The sequence below is a fragment of the Rhagoletis zephyria genome, unplaced genomic scaffold (genome assembly GCF_001687245.7).
Source record: "Rhagoletis zephyria isolate East Lansing unplaced genomic scaffold, Rhagoletis_zephyria_1.1 Rzeph_scaffold_00141, whole genome shotgun sequence".
NCBI classification, from domain to species: domain Eukaryota; kingdom Metazoa; phylum Arthropoda; class Insecta; order Diptera; family Tephritidae; genus Rhagoletis; species Rhagoletis zephyria.
Genome location: NW_016157225.1, coordinates 79,791 through 101,407, shown reverse-complemented (window position 1 = coordinate 101,407; position 21,617 = coordinate 79,791). Strand labels below are relative to the sequence as shown.

At 39.2% G+C, this 21,617-nt stretch overlaps 1 protein-coding gene and 1 long non-coding RNA gene across 3 annotated transcripts in view; both read right to left on the bottom strand.

Moving 5' to 3' along the window:
• Positions 1-3,516: 3,516 nt before the first annotated feature.
• Positions 3,517-3,747, bottom strand: LOC108381790 (uncharacterized). Its single transcript, XR_001849649.1, has 2 exons — positions 3,642-3,747; positions 3,517-3,559 (listed from the first exon to the last, which is right to left on the bottom strand). It is a non-coding gene; the product is annotated as an uncharacterized LOC108381790 (long non-coding RNA).
• Positions 3,748-8,971: 5,224 nt separating this feature from the next.
• Positions 8,972-21,617, bottom strand: part of LOC108381773 (spectrin beta chain) — a 70,443-nt gene continuing 57,797 nt past the window's right edge. For both annotated transcript variants that reach the window (XM_017638176.1, XM_017638182.1), the window contains 3 exons: positions 9,598-9,701; positions 9,375-9,541; positions 8,972-9,317 (listed from right to left, as the gene is read on the bottom strand). In XM_017638176.1, the coding sequence (XP_017493665.1) occupies positions 9,131-9,317; positions 9,375-9,541; positions 9,598-9,701 (458 nt within the window). In that variant the 3' untranslated portion in view covers positions 8,972-9,130. The remainder of the gene's footprint in view (positions 9,318-9,374; positions 9,542-9,597; positions 9,702-21,617) is intronic.

Genomic DNA, 21,617 nt, shown 5'->3' with positions numbered 1-21,617 from the left:
ACGGCTAATGGCACAAGTCTGAACGATGTACTTCTCCCAGGTCCAGTTCTCCAAGCAGATCTTCCGATCCTTATACTCCGCTGGAGGTTATACAGATACGTTTTTAATAGTGACATCGAGAAGATGTACCGACAAATATCAGCGGATAGCTTTCCGTACAACCCCGAACGAACCTGTAAGTCTATACGAATTAAAGACTGTAACCTTCGGGATTAATTGTGCTCCTTACCTCGCGATAAGGACACTTTTACAACTNATCAGCGGATAGCTTTCCGTACAACCCCGAACGAACCTGTAAGTCTATACGAATTAAAGACTGTAACCTTCGGGATTAATTGTGCTCCTTACCTCGCGATAAGGACACTTTTACAACTGGCTGACGATGTAGAAAGTTCTTCCCCAATAGCATCTAACATACTACGAAAATGCATGTATGTGGATGACGTGCTAGCTGGAGGACACAGCATCGACTCTACCGTAAAAGCAAGAGATGAAATCTCTGAAGTGCTACGGTCAGCCGGTTTTCCGCTAAGGAAATGAACCTCAAACTGTGAGGAAATTCTCAAGGACATCCCAAAAACGGATCTACTCAGTGAAGACTTTTTGGCATTCGAAGATACTAGCACGGTTAAGACTCTTGACATAAGATGGAATGCCCATACCGATCTATTCTATTTCATGGCAAGACCATTGGATTACCGCGAGACACTTACAAAAAGGACGATACTATCAGCTATCGCCAAGCTATTTGGTCCGCTAGGATGGCTTGCTCCAATAGTCGTCGTGGCCAAAATAATTATGCAGAGTATTTGGCTAGAAGGCACAGACTGGGATGCGACTGTGTCTTCTACTACTATGGAACGATAGCAGAATTTTACCAAACATTACCATGAAATAGACAATATTAGAATACCTCGATGGGTACACTTCTCACCAGGAGATGACATCGAGATACATGGTTTCTGCGACGCATCAGAAAAAGCATATGCGGCTACGGCATACATGCGCGTCAAAAGAGATGACAAAGTTTTGGTCAACCTTCTTTTGGCAAAAACCAAAGTAGCTCCTGTCAAAACTATATCGCTACCTCGACTGGAGCTTTGCGGAGCCGTGCTGCTCGCAGAAATCATAGAATCCGTAATCAACAACCTCAACCTAGGGCAAGTGAAAACATATCTTTGGACAGATTCGACCATCGTACTCGCATGGATACGAAAGTCGCCTTGTTCTTGGTTAACTTTCGTCGCACACCGAATTAAGAAAAGAGTAGAAAAAGTCGGTAACAGGGACTGGTTACATGTAGACTCGGCTTCGAATCCAGCCGACTTGGCCAGCAGAGGATTGGCTGCGTCAGAGTTGGTGACCAATTTTTTGTGGTGGCAGGGACCTTCTTGGTTGCAAGAAGACAACTCTAAATGGCCTGCTCAAGAAATTAACTATCACACAGAAGTTGAAGAAAAAAGGGCACACGCTTATGCATCAACAAAAGTAAATGATATCGATATTCTTGACCGGTTTTCATATGAAACCGAAAGCTTTGAGAGTGTTAGCATATGTCATGAGATTCCACCGAAGAACTCACCCGCAAACAAAAGCTTTATTTCAGGAAAATTCTCGTTTAATTTCATCAGATGAAATTAAGACAACGACACAGATCTTGATAAAAATCTACCAGAAGCAACACTACGGTGAAGAATACAGGAATTTGAAAACTAGAAAACCCATCGATGCCAAGAGTGAAATCCTTCCGCTTAATCCGTTCGTCGACAAGCACGACATCATCAGGGCTGGAGGTCGCCTCGGAGCATCCCAGGACTTAGCATATAATGAGCGCCATCCAATAATTATCCCGTATAATTGCAGATTGTCTCGTCTTATCGTCCTGTTGATTCACCAAGTTTCCTTGCACGGAGAAAATCCACTCATGCTACGCCTTATCCGTACCCAGTACTGGATTCCCATGGTAAAAAACATGATTAGGTCTACCATCCACAATTGTAAGATCTGTACGATCTACAAAAAACAATCTCAGACGCAAATTATGGGTACTCTTCCCCAGGAACGCACTACGTTTACGCGCGCGTTCACGACTACGGGAGTAGACTTTACCGGACCTTTTGAGATCAAAAGCTACCGCGGCAGAGGTTGTCGAATATCCAAATGGTATGTTTGCCTATTCGTTTGTTTCACTACTAAAGCGATTCATTTAGAAGCTACGAGTGATCTTAGTACCCCATCCTTTCTAGCAGCATTTGCTCGATTTGTGTCTAGAAGAGGAAGCCCGAAAAATGTCTACTCCGACAATAGTACAAATTTTGTCGGAGCTTCGCGTTCTTTACGATCCGAATTCAAAGCTTTCTTGTCGGACGCGCGAGACAAAACGACTTCTAAATACAACCATCAAACACTTACATGGCATTTTACACCTGCTGACGCTCCTCATAAGGGAGGACTCTGGGAGGCAGGTGTAAAAAGCTTTAAAGACCACTTTAAAAAGGTGGCATCCGCTCACAAATACACCTTTGAAGAGCTTAGTACGCTTTTATGCCGGATTGAGGCATGCCTCAATTCGCGACCACTGAGTCCCTCTTCAAATGAGCCAAATGATCTGGAGCCGCTTACTCCAGGCCATTTTCTCACTGGTGGACATCTTATGGCTCCGCCAGAACCTGATGTGAATGAGAACCCTGCCTCCATCGTCAATCGATGGCAAAAACTAAAAGCACTGCATCAGACGTTTTGCAGGCGATGGAAAGTGGAGTACTTAGCCGAACTACAAAAGCGAATTAAATGGAAGCACCCCAAGGAGAATATGAAAACAGGTGATCTTGTAGTTATCAGGGAAGACAATCTACCCCCAACTGAATGGAGGTTGGGGCGAGTTGTCAACTTACACCTCGGTACCGATGGCAGAGTGCGCGTAGTGGACATCCTGACGGAGAAAGGTCAAGCCACTAGACCCCTATTGGTTCTGCTCCCGCCATACAACGATGGAAACTCGGAGCCAACAACCGCCTCATAAATTACCCTTCATCGCCTTTATTATATTCCACTTCCTTTTACCACAACATTCCACTTCTAGGTAATAGGAGGGATTCCATGTCTAACTTTTTTAGAGAACGTGTTTTAGTTTACCAGGGAGTATCTTTTGTTTTGTTTCTTTGTATTTGCGGTGATGGTTCTTACCCGAATTACCCCGGGTTGATCTGGCTACACAAAAACGACCATCCTCAGATCTGAATCCATAATTAAAATAACTGCAGAAGTAGCGAACTACGACGCCACAGAAGAAGAAGCAAACAGTAGAAAACTAGCAAGTTTAACAAATGTACGATATGTTTTTTGTTTCAAATCCGCTTTATTTTGAAGGGGTTGCATAAACTGAGTAGGCAATTTATAGTGTAGACCCGCCCCGAAAAGAATAATTTAAAATAATAATAAAAATATTTAAAAACTCACATATCTTCGGTTCCAAAAGGGTTCGGAGAGAAAAATTGCCAATCAGCTTCTTTTTTCTCTTAATCGAACGATACGCAGCATGTCGTTATGCAAGCAATCCCTGATAAAAACACAAATCAATTAGGTCTCCAATAAACGGTTAACAACAAAAAAAAGAAGGTAAAAACATAAAACCTTGTTACCAGACCAACGACATTTCCAACAAGGATGATGATGGAAGTAGTAGAAAACCAGGATACTACCCCGAAGAGAACCGTCAGCTGCACTGAGGACCCGCACGCCAGGCTGGAACCTATACCATTAAATAAACACCCTTAAAACCTCATTTTGATTATACAGATTCTGTGGAGTTGACCACAGTTTAATCGGCGTCCACGGCTGCTTTTCGAACATAAATAATAACTTTTTTAATTACTTCCAGTGAGAAAAACAAAAAAAATCGGGAATCTATACGTATTTTGTTTCTGATTACGAACACAGCTTTTTCAAACCAATACCTTTCAAATCAGTGGAATTAATTAAATTAATTAAGTAAAAAAAAAAAAATATTTACATACATCGCTCATTAGCAAATCGCAGCAAGATTGTACATTTTTTAAATTTTTTGAACTTGTTAATGCAAATTATTGTTGACAAAAAGCAACCGTGGGCCCCAATCCTACACACAAATTCTTGCGAAAAAAAATGTTCCCAGCACGAATTTGCAACTTCCCTACTACTTGGTATTAGTACGTTTGTCTGGTACACTTCAACTTAAATAGTTGCTACTATAAGCTTGCAAGCTCTGTCCTTTGGCTTCATATGTTTTTAAATTAACTACACATGTTTGCTTTTTTATTTAGTCTATTTTTTTAAATGCAGCATTTACTGTCTTTAAGAGTAAATCTTTTTATTTAATATCATACTAAAAATATTAGTTTTTTGTTAATTTTGATATTCAATACCTTCACACGATAGCATAACATTACCGCTTTTATCCACTTCTTCAGTATGGAACGGTGTTCCAAACATCAGCACAGGCAACGCAGCTTCCGTGTATCGCCCGATTTGATATAACCAGGCTGAGACTCCATTTCAGTTAAGTTTATGCGATTACCAAAAAGGTGCGGTTATAATCAAATAAATATGGATTTAAAGGTCCCGTGTTGAGCCGATTTGCCCGTATATTCAAGACTCGTATTGGCTGGCAAAGGATACAGCTCAAATTGAGTAGGATTTGACGACCATCAATTTAAATTATATCGGCTATAACTTGGATATTTCAAGAAATCCATATATGTGACCTGGTCTACGAAAAGGGAGCTTGCGTGCGAAAACCAGTTTTCTGTGAAAAAGCTGTTAAAAGTAAGCAACTCGTTTCGTCAGTTTCTCATTATCTCGTTAATTGTTCTCCGCGCCGGACGTCCAGTAAGTGTTGTTGTTGGTCCAGTAAGTGTTGTTGTTGGTCGGAATATTATTATAGTTCATCGTGTAAGTTGCTAGTGTATTTTGTTCATTACCAATAAATTATATTTTGTCGTATTTTTACTCTTCTTTCTCTACATTTTTAGTACACTTCTAAGCAAGTTAGGATTTTCTGCTTTTCACCACGTGAAAAAGCATCTCATCTTCCATCCGAATCAACCAAAAAGTGAAAATTGAGTTTTTGACACCTAAGCCCCCTTTCCGTAGACCAGGTCACATATTAAGTCAATCGCGCGGACTGCCGTGCACTGCTTAATTCGGAGTCTGAAAAGAAAAAAATATTAGTGTTAATTGCAAATTAAATTTATTAATTTTTACAACCTCTACAAACTTCTTACCTGCGATTGCGTAATTCCCTCGTGTATGAATGTACTTCCCATCCCATTCTTTCAATGAAATGAATGAATTTTCTTCATTGGCATATGTGTGAAACAGGGCTCGGACTACTCAAATTATTTAGTACGCACCACTCTAACAATTGGGATAAATACAAATTTTCGTAGTAGCCGGGGGTCATCCTTTTCACATTCGCAATATCACCAAATTGGATTATTTCACATAATGATCAAAGTAATAACCTTTAACTTAAACATTAATTTTCATTAAGATCATCGTCATCCATACCTAAATATTGACATGAATTAAAACTGTATTATTGAGTAGATTTTTTAATAAAACGTACTAGAGTAGATTAAACACTTTTCTAAAAAGTACTAAACCCATGTCAGAACGTAGTGACGTCCTAGTACGGGTGTATAAATTCACATATACTTCTATCTACATACGTTCCACAAATGGAAAAAACATATGTTGATACATACCATCGCACCATTCGATAATCGTTAGCTTTGCTAACCTAAATGCATTTTTCGCACTTAAAGAGGCATTGTCATTAGGAAATATGAATGCACTAACTTTTTGTAGTTATTTCACATATTTTTACGTAAAATTCTAAAGGGAATAAGACATTTGTAATAAAATCTAATATTCAACTTATGAATTCCGCTGCATATGAGCTACCCTGTTTTTAGCCGAGTATCACCTACAGTGGCATTTTTGGGTGGCAGGCTAGTTGTAGGGTTGTGAGAATGGCTAAAAACTCTCCATGTGTATATTAATACGTTTTTCGCCACTTTTAATCTATGAAGTTTAAATGCTAATTACGAATATTAGTAGATGAAGTCATAATGGAGATAATCAGTTTCACAAGTGCACTTAATTTTGGCACCTCTAAATAATAACTGCAAAGTTACAGTCTTTGATATAATTAAAATCTAACTCTGCCCATGCATCCCTGCACAATGGAATGTATGGCATTTGTGCGATCCATTTGTCATTTTCGTGGGTTGCAAACTTGGATTAAGCCATATTTACACGCGTTAGTTGGAGAAGGGCAATTGATAGAAAATAATGCCACGTTCAGACGGACCAATCTTGTTGCAATTAACAAACGATTTTTTTTATGCCAAATGCTTAAATAATTCCCATCTTATTCACTCGCCACCCAACAATAAAAAAGAGAATCAACTGCGAACAAGTTGAAAAACAAAATTAAAGCAGGAAATATTTCAGGAAAAAATGGGTCTCTTCAGCACATTAAAACAGAAGGCCATGCAGAACCCTCAACGCTTTGTTTTGGCGTGCCGATTGTGTGAAGGGAAACACCCAATTCGTCTGTGCCCAATTTATCGTGCCAAGACACCAGAAGAGAGGCTACGGGAGGCGCTGCTAGGACATTTCTGCGGCAACTGTCTTTCTATGGACCACAAAACCGAAAATTGTACTAGCGATGCGAAATGCCGTCAATGCAACGAGAAGCACCATTCTACCCTCCATATCGATGAATATAGACTCATGGAGGTCAGAGAATGAAACCAGCAAGCCTTGGAGCGTTCAAGTAGAAGAAGAAAACGCTGATTGTGCGATATCCATTTGCGCCTCTGACTCTGGAAACGAGACTAGGCCTCTTCGTCCAGAAAATGAACTGAGCGAATTATGTGAGTCCGGAGCGGAGACTATGCCTCTTCGCCCGACCACGAATAGGGGATCGGAAACCAGGTCTTTTCGACCCCTGCTCCAACATGAACGCGACAACTTAGAAGACCGAGAGCATACACGGCGTCTTGGGTTACCACGCAGAATTCAGCGACGGCGCAGTGGAAACTAGGCCTTTCCGACTGCGTCGACAGAACGACAATAGGTTTGCTCCTAGATTCCGCCAGGTAGCCACACCCGACATGTTCCGCAACGGGCTCCCGGGACAACACGCTATCGCGGGTCCAACATTGAGCCCTATGATTGCTATTGCGCGGACAGCAGTAGTAAAAGTCGAGGCGATGGGGCGCCTTCATCTAGTCCGCGCTCTCATCGATAGTTGCTGCGCCACCACGATAATTTCAGCGGACCTAGCTCGGGAATTGAGGCTGGAACAGACGCGAGTCGGAAATCAAACGGGTTGCGTCTTATGCCTTCGAGGAAAGCACGGCGATAATAAACGTATTCCGACCCACGCGACGGTTAAAACGAACTACCACCGCGTATCGCTAGCCAGCAACGTAGATCCTGCCGTCGCCACAGCATACCAGCACATTCGGTTGGCCGACCCACATTTCTATAGTTCGACGCCCATTCGCCAAGTCCTCGGCATTGACGTTTACGCCGTCGTAATCATGCCGGGTATACTCCCAAATTCCTTTGGGCCTCTGCTAGCTCAGAGCACCATCTTCGGATGGGTGCTCTCTGGCGTTACCAGAGCATAAACATAAACAAATACATTTATATTTATAACTTTTCTGATTGAATGAATTTCTACATATAAATTTTTGAAATTTATTTTTATGAATCTTTCTTTTTCTCAATAAAAGTGCACTTGAAAATGTCCACGTATCTTCACTCTTATACTTTACATCTCTTCCCCTCAAGCAGCAACTTAGGTTCGAGGAGAACGCATGTGAAACGATGCGGGACGACGAACGAGGAATCTGGCTCCTCTCCAACGAAACCAGAGAAACACATTTTTTATGAATTTTTATAATATTTTGTTTGGACATGTATATAGTTGATCTGGTAGTTGCTGCATAAATGTTGGATGTTGCTTGCCGCAAGAGGGCCAGTATGTTTAGGCCTTCACCCTAAATATTTCTATATTTTTGCGACCCGCCCTAATGTTGGCATATGTGCATATGTACACACACATACGTGTGCACACGTACTAATATTAATTCGCGCCGTTAACTAAAGTTTCCCGCCGGACAATAAACCTTCGTTAAGTTTCCGCTTAATATCGGTTGTCCGGCGGTCCGATTTAAAATCCCGCAAGTCCTGTACTTCACTTCGGTTTAGAAGATCAACGCGAGCGCAGCAGCTACTAGGCCACTCCAGTCCAAAGGTATTTAAATATTTTGTTATACCAACATATATATTTATATATTGAAAATAAATTGACTCTGTATTGAATTAACACTAAAATACAATATCTTGGTTCTATTTATTTCTTTCTGCTAAATTTACACCGGAGCGTGATTCGCAAACGCCCCCGTGTAAACAGCCCATATAAAATATTATATCGAGTTTTATATAAAATTTCACTATATTATTATGAAATATTAATTCTTTTTAGTCATTAATACATTCTTTTTACAAAAATAGATGTAAACGTAACTATTTGATAAACATATATTTCCAAAATTTATAATATGAAATACTATCTACCAAAAAAACTAAAATTGGGTAACGCTACATCAAATTTTTACAAGTGAGCAACTGTCAAAAACCGGCTTTTAATAAAAAGTTGTATATACGAAACTGCCTTCTTCTTTGTATCATGCGTTTACTATTTAAAATGTATGCGATGATAATGCCATACACATCATCAATGTTGCCATATTTCGCACTTAAGTAGAAACTCGTAAAATAATATGTTTTTATGAAATACTGAAAATTGGTTTTCGCGTTCTAACGCTTGAAGCGAAACTTTGCGCATACTCCTCCACTTTCCCTAGGCTTATCTATCTAAAAAAATATCAAAGCAGTAAATAAGGGAATTTTCTTATATGTATACGATTTTAAGGAATAAATGTTTTATTGAATACATTAAAATGCATACATGTTTTAAATAAATAAGATACATATACATACGTTTAGCATATTTGTCGTGCAATTTCGTAAGCAAAATTTAATAGAATAATCTTTTATGAACGTCTTCACTTTATTTCTTTTTAAGGGTAAAGAATGATCTGCGCTTTGGTTCATCCTTCTGTGAAGTCGCTGGTAATGTTTGGGATCTGCTTTCAGCAACGGTTGCTGACTCACTTTGGGCTTTAAGGGACGATACCCACAGCGTCATTTCATCATCATCATGTGCTTGCAATAAAAATTCGGCACCGCCAGAAAGTCTAATGCAAAAATATATTTGATAATTCAAACTCTATGACGAATCCATCTCTACTCACTTTATCCTTAACACATGCTTCTTTTTGGTATAGTCGGTCGCAATTTGAATACCTGCGCCCTGTAAATCATAACTCGGTTCTCCACGGAAAGTCAATTCAGGATTACTCTTATAACCCTTTTGATCTTTGAAGAACGACAAATGGCCAATTTTTGCGACAACGTACACCTACAAAATAAATTTAAGTGACAAGCTTCGTGTGAACTTACATTGACAAGCTTTACCTTATCCCAAGACCTATTTGAGGCTTTTTTCGTAGTTGACTCCCATTCATGTTTTCTTGTAAGGTAACCCTCTTGACCCTCGCCTGCAGATATAGTTGCATGCTCTGTATTGGAGAAAAGTTCATTTTAGTAATTAATACATATGTGCATATTAGTACATGTGCATGGAAATAGTCGTGCTCATGAAATTCAAAATGCTCTTATAGAAAGAGATCTAATTACACCTTTATATCTAAACTAGTAAACCTTCGAAGCTCCTTAAAGCCGTTTTAGCAGTATTGTCACTGAAAATGTCTTAAAGTTAAATTTTTATTTATCGTTTACCACCTCTTATAGGCGCCATAGACGGATCGTCTGACTCACGAGTTGAGTCATGCCAGAGTCATGTTGGTGTAACTAATACATATAGTCACTCACAGACGTATTAGTAATTTAGGTTTTTAACAACATCAAAATTAGTAGGGGTGCCCAAGAGGGGATTCGGGGATTTACTCGAGCGCGTGAGATTAACATATAGGGGATACCCTGCATCCTGATGAGTACCTCTGCCAAATCTAAGCCATCTATGTAGAGCCGCGCGCATTGGAGAGCTGATCAGAATAGTAAACAAAATTTATAGGTGGATTTGCTCGAGCGCGTCAGATTAAGAAATAGTTGGTTAATTACATGCTGAAAAGTGTGTATGATAATAGTTGCTCGGATAAAATAATAAGTGTTTACAATAATATGTATTTGGTTGACTGTGCATCTCAGAAACGGAATTACTTTTTTAAACCGTCAGATTAAGAAAACCCCTCCAGATAATCGTCAGATTATGGAACAGGACGACCAGGGCATCGAGATGAACCTTCTGTATGAAAATCTGACGCGCTCGAGTAAATCCTAATGACCTTTTTTTTTTTGCTACTTCAAGAAGACGCCACGAGCTTGCGTCACATCTGAACCGTCAGATTATTGAATGGGAGGTTAATTCGGGCCCATTTAACATCCCTTGTGAATATCTGACGCGCTCGAGTAAATTTTTTTGGTCGCCCATTTTTGACCCTTCCGTACGCCCACCCCCACCATGCAAACCGGCAGATTAGCATATTTCCGTCATAAGAAACCCGTTTGATTTATTCACTATCAATATCTGAGGCGCTCGAGTAAATCCATGTAACTGTTTTTTTTTTAACATTTTTGGAAGCCTGTAGATCCTCCACCCACCGCTGAAAGGAAAAACATCACATGACCTTTTTTTCTTCCCATCATATAGTCTTCAAAATCCAATAGGTCAAAATGACGCTCGAGTAAATAAATCCCGATTTAGCATTCTAAATGTTTTCCATCACAAATCTTTTTCGTTATTTTTCATTTCAAATATAGCTTATTCTATAACAAAAACCATATACAAAATTCTTGAAAACTTCGTACAAAATTCATGAAAATCAATCAATCGCTGATTTTTTAGAATTTTTTTGTCCAGGATGTTGCACATTTTCTTCCATAAAAAATTTATTTCGTTCATGCCTTTATGGAAAAAAATGCGCAACACTTTCGACAAAAAAATTTTAAAACATCCGCGGTACTTTTAGCTTCTTGAAACTTGCACTTTATTATACTAGAATTGACTAAATTTGACCGGGCTAAAAAACTGCATACCGACAATTTTTCTAAAAATTATTATTAAAAAGTTTGAAATATTGTCGATTTTTTTAAGTTTGATTCAATTTATGAATTTTTTATAAAGTTTGCAAGGATGATTTATATGGTTTTTGTTATAGAGTGAGCTATATTTTAAATGAAAATTAACGAAAAAGATTTATGATGGAACATTTTGAATATGTATTGTGAAAAAACTAAATCACGAATACTTCTTTGAGTGACTGTATGTATTTATTTTCACTAACACATCCAAACCGACTTATAGCGATCTAAAAGGTAAAATCGTTTAGATCCCAATAATGGAATATTTTTTTTTTACTTGCACTATGCTATTAATATGAGCATACACTAAAAGAAATTAGCTCGGATTCATCTATATAAAAATGTTTTAAATTTTTTAAATTCTAAAGAAATTTCCCCTTTCATTTGGTACCCATATTTTTATTCTACATTGCACTGAATTTTTTAAATAATTTTTGGAATTAATCATATCTTTGAAATTACAAAGTCCTTTAAAATAAATCCTGACGTCAGAGAGAAAAACTAAAAACGCAGCTTTACTATATTTGGCCCATGGATTCGCGAATATATTGATTTTTGTGTGCAAAATTGACAATTGCACGGTGTTATATTTATAAAAAAAAATTAAACATTAAATAAACATAATAAATATGGACAAAATTGCTCGAAATAAGGAGTTTCTTTACCTCTGCCACTAGTATTATGAAATTCTTTCAACCACAAAATACATTTGTTGACTCACATTTTTTTGCATCGAGCTTTATTCGACATACCTTAAGTTATTTTATCAGGTATGTACGCGCTAAAGTATTATTAAATGCGTATACACTTTATTACTGTCTTTTGTTTTGTTACTTATGAACTAATTTTCACTTTAAATAAAAAAGTAGATATATTTATTATTTATTTAATGGTACAAGAGGTTCTCAAACAATATTAAAGACTTTTTTTCGATGCGTTCTCTGGTTGCTATTTTGGAGCTCAATAAAATCGCGATGATTTTTGAGACTTTTTTTGCTGACTGTTCTACGCTTTTTTTTCATATAAAAAAATTTCATATTTTTTTTCATATGAAAAAAAATTCGAAGGACATTCAGCAAAAAAATTCTCAAAAATTAACGCGAATTTTTAGACATTTGAAATTCGCACATTATTACATTAAAATTTAATGGGCTATAAAACTGCGCATCTGAATTCTTTTTAGAAATTCGTATTAAAAAGTTCGCGATTTTGCTGAACTTTGCAATTCTTCTTAATTTTCGAACACTGTTTCATTCTTGGATTTAAGTGGGGTTTGCTAAAATATGAGCTATATTTTAATACAAAATTAACAAAAAGATTTTAGCATGTAAAACATTGCGAATATTAACAAAAAAGAGCCGTATGCTGAATTTTGAAAGTAGCTGTACATAGATTACGAAATTCATAAAAAAAGTGAATAACAATAACTCTTGTAAAACTTCGAGTTTTGCAAAATTGCTCAAATTATATATTTTTTTCATGGTTGTAAACCGAATAAAGTGATTTGTGCGAAAAAATCCTGACCGTCCAATTTTGGCTGGTCCACTTGAGAGATTTTCACTCATATAAGAAAAACGAAGTAATGTATACATGCACAGTTTCGGTTCAAATCCGAAATAATGCATATGACAAAAACCGACTTAAAACCGAAATAATGCACATGACAAAAACCGAAAGAATCTCAGATATATAAATGAAACTCATTCATACATACTCAGGGAAAATAATAGCTTTAGATTGCCGTTATATAGGACAGAAGTGGATAAAATGAACATATTCTACAAAGGATTAAAGTGTTTTAACGAACTACCGTCACAAACAAGAAATTGTGAAAGCATTGCCAGTTTCAAGAGATCATTACTTGACCACTGTCGAACACTACCTATCAGATAGAGGCTCGGCATGGAAACAAATCCTTTCCATCCGGCCAGGTTGCTCTGGATCCAATCCACTCAGACAGCTTGCTGAATCTCCAAATCTTGACAGAGTCGAAACACCAATCCCCGAAGCACCGTCCTCCTACCCTATCAAACAGTGTTGCTCTGGATCTAGTCCATTCAGACAGGGTGTATAACATCGGAAATCCTGATCGAACCGAATCAATAATATGAGAAGTGAGGGTGCAGATTGGAAACTAGTCCTTTCCAACTGCCCAAACAACTGAAGCTACAATATGAGAAATAAAGGTGCAGATTTGAAACTAGTCCTTTCCAACTGCCCTAATAACTGAAGCAGCAATGTGAGAAGAAAGGTGCAGATTGGAAACTAGTGCTTTCCAACTGAAGCTACAATATGAGAAGTAAAGGTGCAGATTGGAAACTAGTGCTTTCCCACTGCTCTAACAACTGAAGCAGCAATATGAGAAGAAAGGTGCAGATTGGAAACGAGTGCTTTCCAACTGCCCTAACAACTGAGGCAATAATATGAGAAGTGAAGGTGCAGATTGGAAACTGGTTCTTTCCAACTGCCCTAACAACTGAAGCAATAATATGAGAAGGGATGGTGCAGATTGGAAACTAGTGATTTCCAACTGCCCTAACAATACGGCCTGGAACTTGCCTGTCTAGACAACTAGTCTAGTTTGCCTGCTCTGCCGTATGATTGGGAACTGCAATTGCGTTTTCTTGGAATTTCCGACCTTATACTCGATTATTCAAATAAACTGAAGTGGAAGGTCGGAACTTTTTGGAGGGGGTAATTGCATATTTTTATTCATGCGGCCAAATATAGACATATGTAATATAATATATATAGTTTTTGTATACATAATTTTATATTTAATTCATAACTTTAGCAATAAGAACATTACAACTCATATACGTATGTATGTACGAATATCATAGTTGTATTATTAAGTCATAAGACTGTAACAAATAAATAAATACAATAAAAATAAATAAAATAAAGAGTGCATACATGAAAACGAACTTCTTTCTGTGTAGCGCTTAGTGATTATGACCCTTACTAAGTAGAATCCTCCTTCCTTTGTTGCCGGGAAAGAGGGGCGGAAGTATGTTTGCGCATAACTTCTTTTTGCGTAGGCGGCCTTCGGTCGCGGTTAGGGAATATAACCCTTACTAAGTAGAATTCTCTTTTCTGTATTGCCGAAAAAGAGGGGCGGAAGTATGTTTGCGCAGAACTTCTTTTTGCCTAGGCGGCCTTCGGCCGCGCTTAGGGATTATTAACCCTTACTAAGTAAAATTCTCCTTTCTGTGTTGCCAGAAGAGAGGGACGGAGGTATTTTTGGGTAGGCGGCCTTCGGCCGCGCTAGGGATTATAACCGTTACTAAGTAGAAGTAATTTATATTAGAAAAAACGAATAATGTATATGTGAAAAACGAAGTATTGCATACATGCACAGTAGGCTGGGTCGATTTTGTATGGGGGAAAATATAAGGCATTCGACCGTATTGTAATAGTAATATTTTGATGTCTTAGGTCTAAGCCAGTTGTTATTGGCCAAGAAAGATTAATTTAAAACTTATCTTTAGCCCGCGCAATCGTATCAAAGTGTATGAATTTTGAAAATGAATCTTTGGCTAGTAATATCTATGGAATGCGTTAATTGTTATAAACAGGACGATATATCAAATTAAAGGCTATTAAATTTAGTACCTCACGTTCATTTATCATTTTTCCATAAGTCTACACGTTTTTAAGATATTAAGATAAAACTTCCAAAAACTATAATTTTCCCTCATGAATTTTCAATTCTTCATTACTTCAGCAACCAAGTGAAAAATACAAAAAAGTGAGACGAGATTTATTTCAAACGTTTTAATATTTTCGGATGGTTATATAATATTAAAATGACCATGGACTTGGTAACACCGATTTGGTTAGTTTTCAAGATCGTGGTGAATGAATGTATTGTCAAAGATTAGGAATCGTTTGACAAGTTAATAGTATTTTCAAACATATAAGTATTTACATACATTAGCATAATACAATTAGGGTGAGAAACGCCCATTTTAAGTCCATTTATGTAGTTTTGAAAATTGGTTCGGAATGGTTTCATTAGTCGCCGAAGAAGCACATACTTCGCGGTTTCTAAATTTGCCGTTATATGAAAGTAGGGGATGTGCAATAAGTGTTTAGATATACATAAATATTTTAGTTAATTCCATTATGTGAAAAAGTGACTGTAGATGAATGCAATAGTCTTTAACATATTCTGGGATATCCTTTTGAGGACTCTCCGATTGGACGATATTGCTTGGCATTCAGCTTGAACGAAAAAAAGTCACTCACTGGCACACTTTTCTGTAATCCGGTTCTTTCATTTAAAGAATATTTATACAATTGAATAGAAATTTTTTTTTAAGAAAAAAACTGGAGATCCACTTCAGTTTTTCGATATAACTTTACTAAATGTTACTCGATCGGTACGTAATAATTACCAAATTTAAGTCGAGACTTACTGTTACTGATTTATGATAATAACATGATGAAAATCGTTCAGATTATAAACAAATTATTTAAAAAAAAAAAAATGTTGAACAAAATTTTTGGTTATCTCACTATATTTGCAATTTTTATATTGTATGCATAAACATAAGTACATTAATTATTGTTTCTAGAAGTTGTACCTGTTCAGTGTTTCCATACTCATTTGCATAAACAATATTTTTCCACGATGATGGAAAATTATGGCTTTTCTATTAGAGTTGCCGAAATTGTTCCTAAATTTGCAAAAATTCGCAAACTATAGCTAATTTTCAAAAAAGATTAGAATATTTGGAACCAGCGACCTAAATGCACGCCAGAAATATTAATACTGTTCTTTACATCTTTTGACTATAGGCCAGTGCAATTATCAAGAGAACAATTAAAATTTTATTGAAAACAGATAACTTTGAGATTAACGATAAGCTAAAGGGCTGCGAGAAATGATATTTGACATTATCATTTGCGTTACCGGATTCATTATCTAATAATATGCAACAAACCTTTTTGCTGAACCCAGAATTTTTAACAGAAATTGGTCTTATTTGACGAGTGTGCTGTGAGTCACTTCGCGTTCGATGCGCGGGCTCTTACAACTAAAATAAAACACTAATGTTTTGCAGGCTTGTTGTTGACTTCATGACAATATATTTTCACTATTACCAAGGGATTTGAGAAAAATTAGATTTTCGACCCGCCCTAATGCACAGTTTCTATTGAAAACCGAAATAATGCACATGTGAAAAACGAAGTATTGCATACATGCACAGTTTCGGTTAAAAACAGAAATAATGCATATGAAAAAAAGCGAAGTAATGCATACATGCACAGTTTCGGTTGAAACCCGAAATAATGCATATGACAAAAACCGAAATAGAGCATACCTGCACAGTTTCGGTTTAACCGAAATAATGTCTAAATGTGCAGTTTCCATATGCGCAATCTTGGTGCCCCGAACGTACTTCTTCAAAGTTTTGGTATCGTCAAAGAAAAAGTAATAATTGTACAGTCAGTAATACCGCTGCAGATATCGACGTTGTTCAAAAACACATTTATGCCGAATCGAATTCTGCGTATTTTATGTCTGACGTGTCGGCATTTATCTCTTATGGTTTAAAAAATATATAACAAAATATTGTGAAAAATATGTTTTTTACATTTTTCGCAAAATGACTATAAAAGATATCGCAAATACGCATAATAGCTTTGTTGTAGCTGGATAAATTTGAAACATTATATATAACAAATGTGGGAAATGAAATTCTCTACATATTTGAATTTAAGCATTTTTTACGAAAAATGCAAAATTAGCTTGCAAATTGCAAAAACAAAAACAAAAATCCAAACGTCTCCCGAACCACATGAAGCTCCTTCAATTCAACTGTAACGGGCTACAGAGCAAGATTGAGGAGATAACCGTCTTCATGTGTCGGCATGGTATATTAATAGCTGCGGTCCAAGAGACGAAGTTGCACAGCAATTCAACTTTGTTGAATTGCGCCGGGTACAACGTGCACCGTCGAGATCGCGAGCGAGATAATGGTGGTGGCTTAGCGTTCATCACGCACCACACCGTGCAGTATCGTCTTATCGAAGCAGACATCGACCGCAGGGATACCACCCTAGAATGTCAGGGCATCGCTATCCGGTCAGGCGATGTCGAGCTCGAAATATTTAATATATACATACCCCCTGTCACCTGCTGCCCGGCAGGATATCACCCTGATATAGGTGCGCTCCTCAGAGGTGAAAACCGTATGGTAGTAGGTGACTTTAATGCGCACCACGATCTTTGGCACTCAAGCCTGTCAAACGATCGTAGGGGAACAGACTTGGCTGAGCAGATAGACGATTCGACATTCTGCACAATGAACGACGACGCACCCACCAGGATTATGGGTAACTGCAGTAGCTCGCCAGACATCACAATAGTCAGCGCTGGTCTGATAAACAGCATAACGTGGCGACCTATGCTGACTCTAGCATCAGACCATCTACCCATAGTCATCTCGATTGATAAACCAACCGACTTTGCCTCCGCCAAACACCGGACCTATATCAACTTTTCTAAAGCTGATTGGAAAGGTTACGCGGAGTTTACCGAAAACACCTTCACAGCGCTCCCCACACCAACCGACGTCCATCTCGGTGAACGTAAGTTCCGCAGGGCTATCACTGCTGCTGCAGCTCGCTTCATACCGGCAGGATGTATATCGGACCCACGTCCAAACTTCCCTGCCGAAGCGGCTGTTCTAGCCGATGAGCGTGATAGCCTTCGTCAGGCCGATCCCGGAGATCCCCGTATCAGGGATCTCAACGCGGAGATTCGGCAACTTGTAAACGTACATAAGCGGAAGAAGTGGGAGGAGCATCTGAAGACTTGTAATTTCACCTCTGGTGTGAGCAAGCTTTGGTCAACCGTGAGGTCATTGTCTAATCCGACGAAGCACGACGACAGAGTCGAAATTTCCTTCGGCGACCATGCTTCGTCGGACCCGGAGCGATGCGCGAGCTATTTTAGCCGGCAGTTCATACTGCATCCTCCGGTGGACAAAGCCAAGCGTCGAGTGACCAGAAGGCTGCACAAACTGCCAACAACTTGTGCCCCCCTTGCTTTCACTTGCGGTGAAGTTCAGGTGGCCATCGGGAAGGCGAAAGCCTCCAAAGCCATGGGTCCCGACGGAATATGCATGCTGATGCTGAAAAATTTGGGTCCTGCGGGGGTAGCGTACCTAACGGAGGTCCTCAACTTGTCAATGGCCACTCTCATCATCCCAGACATCTGGAAGGTGGGGAGAGTGGTCCCACTGCTCAAACCGGGGAAACCTGCCAACAAAGGAGATTCGTATCGTCCGATTACACTCCTTTCCCCGGTAGCGAAGACACTCGAGGCCTTGCTACTCCCGTACTTCACAAACCACCTGACCCCAGCGAAGCATCAGCATGGTTTCCGTAAAGTGCACAGTACAACAACAGCACTTAACGCCATAAACACTCAGATAACTCGTGGCCTTAACCGTAACCGTCCCTGTGAGAGAACGATTCTAGTAGCGTTGGACTTGTCAAAGGCGTTTGACACCGTCTGCCATTCCACGCTGCTAGAAGATATAGAGGCCTCCTCTCTCCCACAGAGGCTCAAACGGTGGTCGGCAAATTATCTGAGTGGTCGACATTCGTCGGTAATGTTTAGAGACAAAACGAGTAAGCAGCGAAAAATAAAACAGGGGGTTCCTCAGGGTGGTGTCCTTTCCCCGCTACTGTTTAACTTTTACATTTCAAAGCTCCCTCAACCACCAGAGGGAGTCTCGATTGTCTCTTATGCCGACGATTGCTCGATCATGGCGACTGGGAATGGAATTGATGACCTGTGTTCGAAAGTAAACGGCTATCTCTCCGAACTTTCTCGCTTCTTCACTGCAAAGTGTCTAGCCCTCTCCCCTACGAAATCCTCCGCGACCCTGTTCACAACCTGGACGAAGGAGGTCAGGCTACCGCTGGGGATTCACGTCGATGACACACCAATTCCGACGGTGAATAACCCCAAAATACTCGGAGTAACATTCGACAGCCTGCTCTCCTTCTCTGCGCACTCAACCGCTATTGTCAATAAAGTACAGAGCCGCAACAAGGTCCTCAAGTCGCTAGCCGGCAGTACTTGGGGCAAAGACAAAGAAACGTTGCTGGCAACATACAAGGCAATAGGCCGGCCGGTTTTGAACTACGCAGCGCCAGTGTGGTCGCCAGGGACTAGTAGGACGCAGTGGACGAAGCTACAGACTGTACAGAACACCGCACTCAGGACAGCGACGGGATGCCTCTTGATGTCGCCTGAACACCACCTGCACGGCGAGGCGCAAATGCTCCCTGTAAAGGAGCACAATATAATGCTCTGCAAGCAGTTCCTGATCGGGAGCCACAGAAGTGGCCACCCAAGCAGACAGCTGCTTGCAGAGGAGCCCTCGCCTAGGCACGTCAGGAGGCATCTATATGAACTGACGGACGAAGTCCAGAGGTTCATTAAGCAACCTCTGGACCCGACAGCTTACAGACAGGCCCTGAACGGCATTCACAGGGACTCAGTCTCGAGTTATGTAGACTCTAGACCTGTGAATGCCGTTCTAGGCATACCACCCCCGGACATAGACGAGACAGAGCTTCATCTGCCTCGGGAGACACGCACTACACTCGCACAACTTCGCTCCGGCTACTGCAGCAGGTTGAACTCCTACTTGAGTAGGTTGAATGAGGATGTGCCGAATGAGTGTCCGGCATGCGGAGAGACCCCACATGACTCGAAACATCTCTTCGCATGCCCGGAAAACCCGACAACCCTAACGGCCTTGTCCCTGTGGACAAATCCCACAGAAGCTGCACGCTCCTAGGGTTGCCGTTAGTGGAACTTGACGACAACGACTGAGATACCAACCGATCTGGGCGGGGTTGTTGTAGCCGCTACAACAACAACAACAACATGAGAGCAGCGGTATGGGCCCGAGCGGTGATGATGATTATTGCGGCGGCCCTGGATGACAGTGAGTACAAATATCAGTCCTCGGTAAAGATGTCGGCCTTAGGGCGGTAACGGTGCTGGCGGTCCAGATTGGTGATACCTACGGACAACTGATCATTAGTGCCGTTCCCCAGGGCATCGAAAGGGGTGACAGGTAACAAGATCAACGGAAATAATGTCAATTGACTTTATTTCCCACCCTGGTGCGAAATAAAGTCAACTGACATTATTACCTTTCAAAAGCGAAATAAAGTCAACAAAAATTTGGAAATAAAGTCATTGACGCCATTTCCTCATTCAAATGGAAATAGCGTTAACAATGCTTAAAGTATGTCGATTCATAGAAAAAAATGTTGTTCTTACAATAAAATTGCCAAGTAAGTGTTGTTTTTTAATAGATGAAAAAGGTTATTGCCAAATCCTCAGTGTTGTGATATTAATCCACACACAATCATGAACTACCACCAATTGATTTTATTAAAAAAATTTTAATTACGAATATGTAAAAACACGATGCGAAAAACTAAAGAAATATTTGAAGAAAGAGTGTAGAAATGATCCATAACTTGCAAAAGATGTTTCGTTTCCACAAAAATAAAGCGAACACAATTAAATTGAAGAAACAGTCCATGTCCAAAAACACCGGAGGAACACTGAAAGAATTCTGTGTTTTAAATAAGCATATTTTGAACGAACTCGGAATGTCTAAGGCGGAAAAGAAACCAACCTTTCTATAAGGAAAGAATTATAGAAAAATAATTTTCTTACACTGTATTCATGTCTCCGCCAGCAATTTGTGACGACATCATTTAAAAGCAGCTAAGGAGAACGACGACACTATTTGTTAGATGGCACATTCAACGAGCCAATGTGCCAAAATGCGGGTATAAACAATTACTGATTATTTAATATCGGAACCGAGATCATATAAGTTAATTGATTGGTTTTCACACACTTTTGAAACACAAATTATATGTTTTTTACTGCAGATAAGTTGTTGCCCCAAAACACAGCAGAAATCTTCCAATCAGGGGATATTGAGAATAAAAAAGTGCCAAAATGTGCCAAATAGAAAAATAAAAGTGCCAAAAAAGGTGTCATTCCTTTTAGTCATTCACATTTAGCAATAAAACAAAGCCAAATTTTGAAAACAAAAGTGCAATGATAAAATAAGATAAACCAGTTGAATAGCCTTTATAAATTAGAAAATTTTAGTTGAAAAAAGAAGTGCACGCAAAGGATTTCAAAATGTATTCAAATGTTATTTTTTTACAAAAGTGCCATTCTGGCACTTTGTGCCAAATTGAAAAATTAAGTGCCATTTGAAGTAAAATAGGGACAAATGGCACGGTTTGAGCCAAGTTGGCATCCCTGCTTC